The sequence below is a fragment of the Myotis brandtii genome, unplaced genomic scaffold, assembly GCF_000412655.1.
Source record: "Myotis brandtii unplaced genomic scaffold, ASM41265v1 scaffold74, whole genome shotgun sequence".
NCBI lineage: Eukaryota > Metazoa > Chordata > Mammalia > Chiroptera > Vespertilionidae > Myotis > Myotis brandtii.
Window position 1 is genome coordinate 2238499 of NW_005370944.1, and position 10117 is coordinate 2248615.

Consider the following 10117-nt stretch of genomic DNA (forward strand, 5'->3'; position numbering starts at 1 on the left):
TCAAAGTCCAGAAGGAACTAACCGCAGGACTTCCATGGGGACAATGAAAAAGGGCGTAAAAGAAACAGTGGTGCATCAAATACCGCAGCCAAGAGTTCCAACAACTGAAAGGCAGGATGGGTGGAGAAAACACATTAGGCTCCTAAAGCTTCCTCTCATTTACGGGTGCTCGCATTTCACCCAGGGATAAACGACTTCTCTGCCCCCGCCCTAACCCGCCAAGAGAGCTGGAGGAACCCCGCCTCGCTCCATCACGTGGCCAGAAGCGCCTTGGCACGTGACCTACATCGAGCTTGGCCAATCAGCCCCAGTAGGGGCAAGCGAGCAAGTCCGAGGGGCGGGAACACTAGTTCAGGCCGCCTCTTCTCGCGAGTCTTGCTGCTATCACTCCTCAGCCACCCACGACCCGGAGCGAAGGTCTCGCGAGGCTTGGGCGCTGCGGCGGTAGGAGCAGGACGGCGAAGGACGGAGCGGAGCCGCCGCTACTTCCCTCGCTCACTCCCTCGCTCAGTCGCCCGCCCCCTCCCTCCCTCCCCTCCCTTCCCCGGCCCTGGCCCCGGCCCGGGCTCCGGCCCCGGCCTTTTTGCTCTTGGGTCTTCTGCAGTGAGGATGTCGGGCTCGACGCTCCCCAGCGCTCTAGTCATCTTGCTGCTGCTGGTCTCTGGCTCCCTCCTCCCAGGGCCAGGCGCCGCTCAGAACGGTAAGCGGGGCGCCGGGGGCGGCCAGGCCTGAGGTGGTGCCGGAGCCACGGGGAAGGAGCGGGTGGGAGCGTCTGAGGGGCTGCGGAACCGCGGGGAGAAGAGGCGGTCGGGAGTTGGAGGCGCGGGAGTGAAAACGGGAGCCTGTCCGAGACTTGGGGGCGTCGATCGGAGCCCGAGGATACTGCTGGCTTAGAGGCGCCACGTTGTGGGGCTCGTCGCTCCGAGGCGGGGAGGGAACACCCAGGAAGCCGACGTGGGGAGCTGGAGTAGCGGGGGCGGACGAGGAGGGGACGCAGCTTTCAATGAAGGCGGACGGGAGCCCGGGCCGTGTCGCTCAGTTGGTTGAGCGCTGGCCTGTGCATCAAAAGGTTGCCTGTTGGATTCCCTGTCAGGGCTCATCCCAGGTTGTGGGTTCGGTCCTGGGACCCGATGTTTCTCCTTCACATCGATGTTTCTCTCTTTCTCTCCCTCTCCCTTCGTCTCTCTAAAATAAAAAAAAATTTTTTTTTTTAAAATAAAGGCGGCATTTGTGTTTAAGGAGGAGAGGGCGAGTGGGGGTCTGGGGCGTAGTGGCTCGTAGGATTCTGCTGGGCCCCGTAAGACAGGTGACATGTTTGAAAAATAAGGGAGGCGTTGGGGGAAAGGGCGTCCAGGAGAAAACTGAGCAGAATGCTAGAGCCCTAAGGAGGGGATGAAAAATCAGGGAGCCGTGGATGTGGAGGTGGAGGGAAGGTGGGTGGAAAGCTGAGGGGGTGGGTTGACTGCAGTAGGGGATCTGGAAAGCGCTGCGTGGCTCTAAAGGAGATGGGCAAGAAGGCTGGGTTTGCTGGGGAGGGTTGAGCGTTGGGCATTCTAGGATAGTGGTTGGGAGAGCAAAAAGGAGTTTCTAAATAAGGAGAGGAAAAATGAGCAAAGGATGGGGAAGAAGCGTTGCAACTGAGTTAGGGGGAATATTTATTAGGGAAATGAGGGTGCCTGGGTATAGACGTGGAGGTGGGTGAAGACAGAAAATAAGGGGAGGGAGTCAGATGCAGGAAGCCGGCGGTGTACTGCTGGTTTGCAGTGTGGGGGATATATTAAGGAAGGGAGCAGCTGAGTGTGGCAGCGCTTATGGTAGTGAGTGGGCCTTGGGAAGGCAGGGGCACATAGCTGGGACTGCAGTGGGATTGAGGACAGTTACTGGAGAGAAGGAGATGGAAGACGTGGGTTTTAATATCTAAAAGTTTCAAGACAGAAGAAAGATTATTTCCGAGAACATAAAAGTATTACTTGGGATGTGTGTACTGTAGAGTATAGTGCAAACGAGAGAATTGGTTTTAAGCTTAAGTTCTTTAGAGAATATGGAGAAATGGGGAATCATGGTGATATGGGATCTATTCTGGACAGAAAAGATTCTGATTGTTGAAGGTGTGTGTGACAGTTCAGCTGCTGAATTGGTATTTCAGAGGCATTGTGAACAGGTTTCTGCTCTTGTGGAAACAACCTTTAAGAGATTTAAAAATATTTTTATAGGAAAGAATTTATGAGAAGTCAGTAGTGGAGAGTGAACTATATTTTTGCTAATCCTTCAGTGCTTCGTTGTTGTTAGGCTAGATTACTCTTGTTGGAATAGCTGAAATTTAAATGACTTTCATTAAAAAAAACAAAACAGTGATAGAGCCAATGGAGTTAATCATTCTAAGGAGAATGCAGTCTTAAAATGCTTAAGATTACAGTGAAAATTTATCTAATAAAGGATTGAAAAAACATCATGGATTAATTTTAAGTGTTTGTTGTACCAAATTGTACCATTCAAATCCTATGTATGCTTGATGGCCTTGAATTATCACTGCAGGGATCAGGAAGGAAACATTTTCTGTCTATAGCATTGAATGTGTTAAGTATATTGGGTATTTTTCCTGTTTTTCCCCAAAGATGAGGTCACTGTGGAAGGCAGCATAGAGTTAGACTGATTTGTCTTACCAGTTTTTAGTTGTGTGTTAACAATATGACTTAAAGAAGCCCAATACTAATTTTAGCTATTTGATTTGTGGAAATAGCATGGTTTCATTTGGCACCATAGATGAAATATTCTTGATCTTAACATTAACATCTTTAATCTCTGCTAGCATAGCATCTTTCAATGACTGATAATATAGCAGAATTGTAGTTTCTTAGCAACTAAAGCAAGGTTTTTGGATAGGCTTTCAGACTCATCTGGCTGTTCTCAGTGATATGTGTTCTAAATACGGCATAGTACAGCCTTTTTCTTGAAACGAGCTTAAGTTCAGTCACATGACAAGACTGGTAAAGTGAAGCTGCGTTTGTAGTTGACCCAAAGGAATGTAAATTTAATTAATGAAGAAATGACTATTACTTGAGTTTGAATCCACATAGGTAAGGATGCTTTAAAAAAAAATACCTTTCTATAACTTAGTAAGATTCAAACTTTCAATTGGTAATAGCCCTATAATAGAGTGACCTCATGTCATGGAGTTTGTATTTTCTTTTTTTAATTTTAATTAAAAAATTAGAATATATTTATCAGACTTTTCAAAACTGTCATTCTTGAGATGTTTTTGTTTAGAGTTCCAGAAGCATTTACTTTGTGCTCAGTGATACTAGGGTTGTGAGAACTAACTTAAGCAAGTTGTCTCTTGCTGGAAGGGATTGGTTCTGAAAAACAATCAGATGTGGAAGGGTGAAACTGAACTCCCTGGTGAAAAGAAATAGAGAATGTTTGTAGATGTGAGGGTGATCTACTGCACTGTCTGTTCTGATAGCAGATTCCTTTCTCATATTCCTCCAGAGCTCTGCAGTGGAGTGTATTTCTCAGCTTGAACAGGACCCTCTTCTGTTAAAGCAAACATTGATATGTACAATGCACGTGTGATTGGAACTCTACTAGAACTTTGTCAGCCTTATTTCATTTGATACACTCATTGGCGGCTGATGGTGTATGCTCTGTACCACACAGGCTCCTCTGGGGTTAGATGGTTAGATCCCAGTCCCTTTATTCTTTTTTAAAAAATTTTTTTAGTTTTTTTATTGATTAAGTTATTACATATGTGTCCTTATCCCCATGTTACCCCCTATCCCCCCACTCATGCCCTCACCCCCTTGTTGTCCGTGTCCCTTTCTTTATCCTTTAGTGGTGTGATCATGGGCAAGTTATTTAATTCTCTGGACTCTTGATTTCCTCATCTTCTCTGATGTGGTTGGCTGTGTGTTCAGATCTCAGACCTGTTAGAGAAGCAAGGCAGTGGCAGTGACTCCAGAGGTGGAGGAGTTTGTGAGTTTGTATTTTCTTACAGTGCTTCAGAAATGGATATCATGGTCTTTATGATGTTGAAATGTTAGAGTATCTATTTAAATGTTGACTTAAAAAAAACCACCCAAACCTACATGTTTCTGGATTGGGTATGTGGTAGTTTAAATTGAATATAGATGTTTTTCAAAAGGTCTCTGTTTCATTCCTAAAATGAAGAATTTGGACTAGATGACCCTCAAGGTCTCTTCCAGCTGTGACCCATTACCATAGAGATTCAAGGCTTTCATTCAGATTTTGTTTCCTATCCAAATATTTAAACTTGTAGGATGACAGTTTTAAGTAAAATCTTTAAAGTTGATTTTTGTATGTAATAAGATAAATGTAGTTCATTTTAAAGGAAGAAGTTTGTCCTAAAAAGTAACCCTCCTGTTTAGACTTACCAAGAGCTTTAAAATTAAAATTGAATGAATGTAAGCCAAGCATTATTATATGGCAGTCAAGAGCATAGTCTTTGGATCCTGATATACCTGAATTTGAGTCCCAACCCTCTGTAGTTAAGTGACCTTGAATAAGGTGCTTAATACTTCCAAGCTTCAGTTTTATCTGTAAAATGTAATATTTTTAATATTTATAATAATGTCAATCCCATAGGGATGGTGTGAGGATTAAATGAGATAATGGCCATCAAACACTTAGATTTCTGTCTGGTATATAGTCTCAGCAGGAAGTATATTTTTACTATATGTAATACTTGTTACTATATGTTACCATAATGTAACATATGCTACATTACTTTATGTAGTATAACAGTTCTGTACATACTACATGCTTGCTCTCAATATTGATTAAATGTTAGCTATTACTACTATAATACTTTAAAAAGTAGCATTATTAATTAGTTATTATTTTATGTATATATATTGAACATTTTAGTGTTAATGATGTCATCTTGAATGCAATTAAGTGGACTATTTGAAGGCCCCAGAGAGTTGCACTTTTGCATATGTAACTTTAAGAAAAGTGAGGAGCAGTACTGCACTTTCAAATTCTGGTGAGGAAGTTTGCATTTTTATTTCATGGTGTGGGAGATTGCAGGGCTTTCTTTTTCTTTCAGTGAACTAAGTATCTTTTCCTTGATTCCCATTATTGTGAATAAGAGAAATAGAATGTAGTACCGGGCACACAGTGAGCGTGTTGGAGATGTTAGCCGATGAATGAATGTGGAGTGTAAAATATAATATACTCATAGTGAAAATACAAAATTGGATAATTAACAGAGCTTAGTGGGAGAAAATAAGGAGTTTAATGAATTTTGCTACTAATGAGCTAAATTTCGAGAAGCCATTTTGCTTGGGTGATACTAGATACCTATGAACATTGTGCTTTGTAAGAATGCTAGTATTTACATTAGATGAATCTTCTTTTCTGTCAGGTGCTGTTTGCTTCAGTGGTTTGGCAAATTTCTCTGAATACATTTTTAGATGTGTATTTGCTATTTTTGTTTGTTTAATATGTTTTTGATTTCAGAGAGAGGAGGGGAGAGGGAGAGAAAGATAGAAGCATTGATGAGAAACATTGATCAGCTGCCTCCTGCACTCCCCCTACTGGGGATGGAGCCTGCAACTGGGAATCTAACCACAACTTCCTGGTGCAAGGATGACACTCAACCAACTGAGCCACATGGGTGGGGCTGTATTTGCTATTGATTGCTCATCTCCTCTTAGGGTGAACTGAAATGAGCAACAGGAGATAGATGTTATCTATGGCAGCTGGTACAAATGACATGTCAAATGTCAAGCAATAGATCTTAACAGAATTAATCCAAATAAAAATTTAAGTGACCAGAAGAAATAGTTTGCCTTGGAATAAAGCATTTCCTAAGGTGACCATAATAAGCCTCCAGTCTCTCAGGCAACTGACCAAAGTGTCACTACTGACATGATGGAACACCCAAGCATAAGAAATTAGTTACGGGTCTGGGATGGAAAGGCCATGTTACTACATCAGGACCTGTTGGTGGGCTCTTAGTCTTCGTTTTTCAAGGTTAGTGAATTCATATTAATGATGCAGATGGGTTTTTGTGTTGCTAGACATTGAGTGAATTGTACAAATGCTCATGAGAAATTAGACTGTTTTGTCTTAAAGGAATACTTTATTTTTCTCATACAATTTTGATGTGAAACATTTTCTTTTGTGGAGTATACATTTAGACAGTAATAAAAGGCAAAATGTTATTGTATTATTCTTACTTAAAAAATAATTGTTTAACTGGGCTTGCAAAGATGACCATGTTTGATTAGAAAAGTACTCTGTCATTTTAGACATGGTTTTTTATATATTTAGTTTGAGGTACTTTTCAAAGTAAGATGTTTCATATGTAAAATCTGAAACTTTGTTGGATGTATATAATGGTGTGTTTTTATTTATTTGTTTTAATCCTTACCTGAGGATATGTTTTTATTTATTTTTAGAGAGTGAGAGGAAGGGAAAAAGAGAGAGGGAGAAACATCAATGTGAGAGAGAAACTTTGATCCGCTGCCTCCCACAGGCGCCCTGACCGGGGATTGAACCCACAACCTAGGTGTGTGCCCTGAACCAGAATCGAACCTGCAACCTTCTTGGTGTATGGGGACAGCGCTCCAACCAACTGAGCCACCTGGCCAAGGCAAAGGTTTTTTTTTTTTATGATACAAAATATATTGATGCATTCTATTCAGTTCTTTACAGTGAGAACACAATCTGGACAGGGTCAGAAGTGGAGAATGAAGTTGTAAGAGAAAGGGGAAGAGAAGAAAGGCTAAAGTAGTGCAAGGAGAAAAGCAGGAAGTAAGAATGAGGAATGAATTTTATTTTTTGAGGAGTATCTGGGAAAATAGAATCTATCAGAAAGACTAAGGAGACGAGGGACCTCTAAAGTAAATTCACACATCAAAATTAAAATAATAGTGCAAATCATGTCATGTGAACAATTGACTTGGCTTTCAGTGTGTCTCTTTAAACAAAACATTTTATATGAATTTTTTAAAATGCCATTGATGATATGGAGTTTAATTTTAACCATCTTAGATAAATGCTTTATAAAATTTGTGGAATTATTTTTCCCCCAGAATTCCCAATTTTAGTTGGTAAGGATTAGTTTTGGGAAGGCAGGAAACCTCTGCAGTTGATTGGTTGATTATAAAGTTGTTACATTTTATAGACATAAACTTATTGCTGAATGTGAAGTGAAAACTGTGGTGATTCTATATAAAAAGTTTAACACAGTGATATTGATGTCTAAATTTTAAAAATTGAATAAATTTATAAGTAAAATATCTATTTTTCAAGAGTTTATTCAGTTTAGGAGAGGGAACCAAAATTTGTACATAACTTCAACTTACTATTATCTAAAATGGAAAGTAGGCTTAACTTTCTTTTTTGTTTGCTTCTGTATATATATAAATATACATTTATTAATTCAACGTAGTTAAGTTGATATTATTTTTATCTAATCGTTCAGAACTTTTAATTGTTTGGTTTGTGTGGAAATGGGGTTTACTGAAGATTCAAAGAATTTCCTAAGTTTCTACATTTATTTGCATACAGTAAGTTAGTGGCAGACATAGTTAATGTTCTTCAGGCACCACTTGTTTTTTGTTTTGTTTCTGATTTTTTGTAGTGGTTCAAATTAAAATAAAAACAAAAAACAAAACAAAACACCTCAGTCTTTTTAAAAAAAAATATATTTTATTGATTTTTTACAGAGAGGAAAGGAGAGGGATAGAGAGTTAGAAACATCAATGAGAGAGAAACATTGATCAGTTGTTTCCTGCACACCCCGTATTGGGAGTGTGCCCGCAACCAAGGTACATGCCCTTGACTGGAATCGAACCTGGGACCCTTCAGTCCGTAGGCTGACACTCTATCCACTGAGCCAAACCGGTTAGGGTAGTGGTCGGCAAACTCATTAGTCAACAGAGCCAAATATTAACAGTACAACGATTGAAATTTCTTTTGAGAGCCAAATTTTTTAAACTTAAACTATATAGGTGGGTACATTGTTATTAACTTAATTAGGGTACTCCTAAGGCTTAGGAAGAGCCACACTCAAGGGGCCAAAGAGCCGAATGTGGCTCTCGAGCCGCAGTTTGCCGACCTCGGGGTTAGGGCAACACCTCAGTCTTATCTATTAAAGGAGACTGGTCAGCTTTGATGGAAACATTGTGTGTTAAGTTTCTTGTATTAAAAAGTACTGAGTGACTCTTGCCTCTTGGCCACTGACATGCCATCCAGACTGAGGAAGACCTGGAAACTTTGGGGCCATAGCCGCATCGGCAAGCAAAGGAAGCACCCGGGGAGCCAAGGTAATGCTGATGGCTTGCATCATCACAGGATCAACTTCAACAAATATTGAAAGTTGGATATGAGGCATTACCACTTAAAGAGGAACCAGAGCTTCTACCCAACTGTCAACCTTGATAAACTATGGACCCTGGTCAGTGAGCAGACACGGGTAAAGGCTGCCAAAAGCAAGACTGGAGCTGCTCCTATCATTGATGTGGTGCGATTGGACTACTACAAAGTTCTGGGGAAGGGAAAGCTCCCAAAGCAGCCTGTCATCGTGAAGGCCAAGTTCTTCAGCAGAAGAGCTGAGGAGAAGATTAAGGGTGTTGGTGGGGACTGTGTCCTGGTAGCTTCAAGCTACATGGAGGGAAGTTAATTAAAATGTCCACAAGTAAAAAAAAAAAAAAAAAAACAGAGTGGTATTAATTAATAATTAATTGTATTTTTATGTATCTTTTGAGGAGGTTTGTTTTCTATTTATGACTTAGTTTCTCCTTTCCCCTTTGTATTTTTAAAAGACCTCTAAATCTCTCCATTGTAGTTGAACAAGGCAACCAAAGTGTTAACCTTAATTAAATCTGAGGAAATTCCTAGATTAATATTCCTTGCATTTCTGAAAACAATTATGAACTAGCCTTTTTTTAAAATCTTAATTCTTATGCTATGCTTTATGGTATTTTCCAGAAGTATATCAGTTTAGGTATGCTTCCCTTCACTTTGTTTATCTTGGTATATATTATTGTTACACCCAAGTATTGCTTAAAATTGACTATGAATTGTAAATGAGTTGATGTGAAATCTGAAAAGTGTCAGTGTTCTATATATTATGTAAGGTTCTATTATTAGAAAACATTAAGTTCTAAATTATACCAATAGCTTTAGTCATATCCAAATGTATTTCTCACTTTCTTAAAATGATTAAATATAAAATACAAGGCAAAATGTCAAGTCCTATTCTGATAGAATAACAAAGCAAAATGTTCCATATGCTAAAAAACAGGTAAGAGTGCTTGCATATATAAATTATTATGCTATTGATTCTCTTTTCTTCCTGAAGGTATTTGAAAACCACTGGGCTAGATGATGTCTAAATTCCCTTCCAGTTCTAAAATTACACAACTCTATTTATTGGCTTTACAACTTAGGTACTGCCTCTAATGGGTATAGGGTTTAGAGAATACTTGCTGTTTTAATAAGTTTGTAGAAACTTGTTTTTCAGAAATAAGGAAAATTGACTTTGAGGCTTTCATGTTTTGAAATACAACTTCCTATAAACCTACTTCAGACAATAGTTGCAGTTCTTGTTTCAAGGAAGGCAGAATGGTGTCGGTTAGGGGCAATCAGGCTGGCAGGCAGAGGTGGTTAGGGGCAGACAGGCCGGTGAGCAGTTAAGAGCCAGCGGTCCTGGATTGCAAGAGGGATGTCCGACTGACGGTTTAGGCTCGATCCCACAGACATCCACCGAGGGGTCCCAGATTGGAGAGGGTGCAGGCCGGGCTGAGGGACACCCCTCCTCCCCACCCCCTGTGCACGAATTTCGTGCACGGAGCCACTAATATATATATATATCCTATCTAATAAAAGAGAAACACGGTAATTAGCCGTACATCCGCTACCCTTCCCATTGGCTAATCAGGGCGATATTAACTGCCAGCCAAGATGGCGGCCGGCAGCCATGCACTGAAGTGAACAGGGAGGCTTGCTTGCTCCAGTGACAGGGGACTCCAACGTTCCCCGCCTGACTTGCCGGCCTCTCAGCTGCAACTCTAAGCAGCTATGTTGCAAATATAGAAGCTAAACGAAACCCCAGAAACCTGCTTTAGTCAGCCGGGCTTCAGCCAGC

The 10117-nt window shown here is 40.7% G+C and overlaps 1 protein-coding gene across 5 annotated transcripts in view; it reads left to right on the forward strand.

Annotated features, from left to right (window-relative positions):
- Positions 1 to 379: 379 nt before the first annotated feature.
- The window catches only part of NPTN (neuroplastin), an 80336-nt gene continuing 70598 nt past the window's right edge, over positions 380 to 10117 (forward strand). The window contains exon 1 of one of the 5 annotated variants that reach the window (XR_001359910.1): positions 380 to 700. Coding sequence is in view for 4 of the 5 variants with exons in the window: in XM_005882807.2 (XP_005882869.1) it covers positions 610 to 700 (91 nt within the window). In the remaining variant the exon portion in view is untranslated. The remainder of the gene's footprint in view (positions 701 to 10117) is intronic. The other 4 variants (XM_005882807.2, XM_005882806.2, XM_014530426.1 and 1 more) reach the window with 4 other exon arrangements.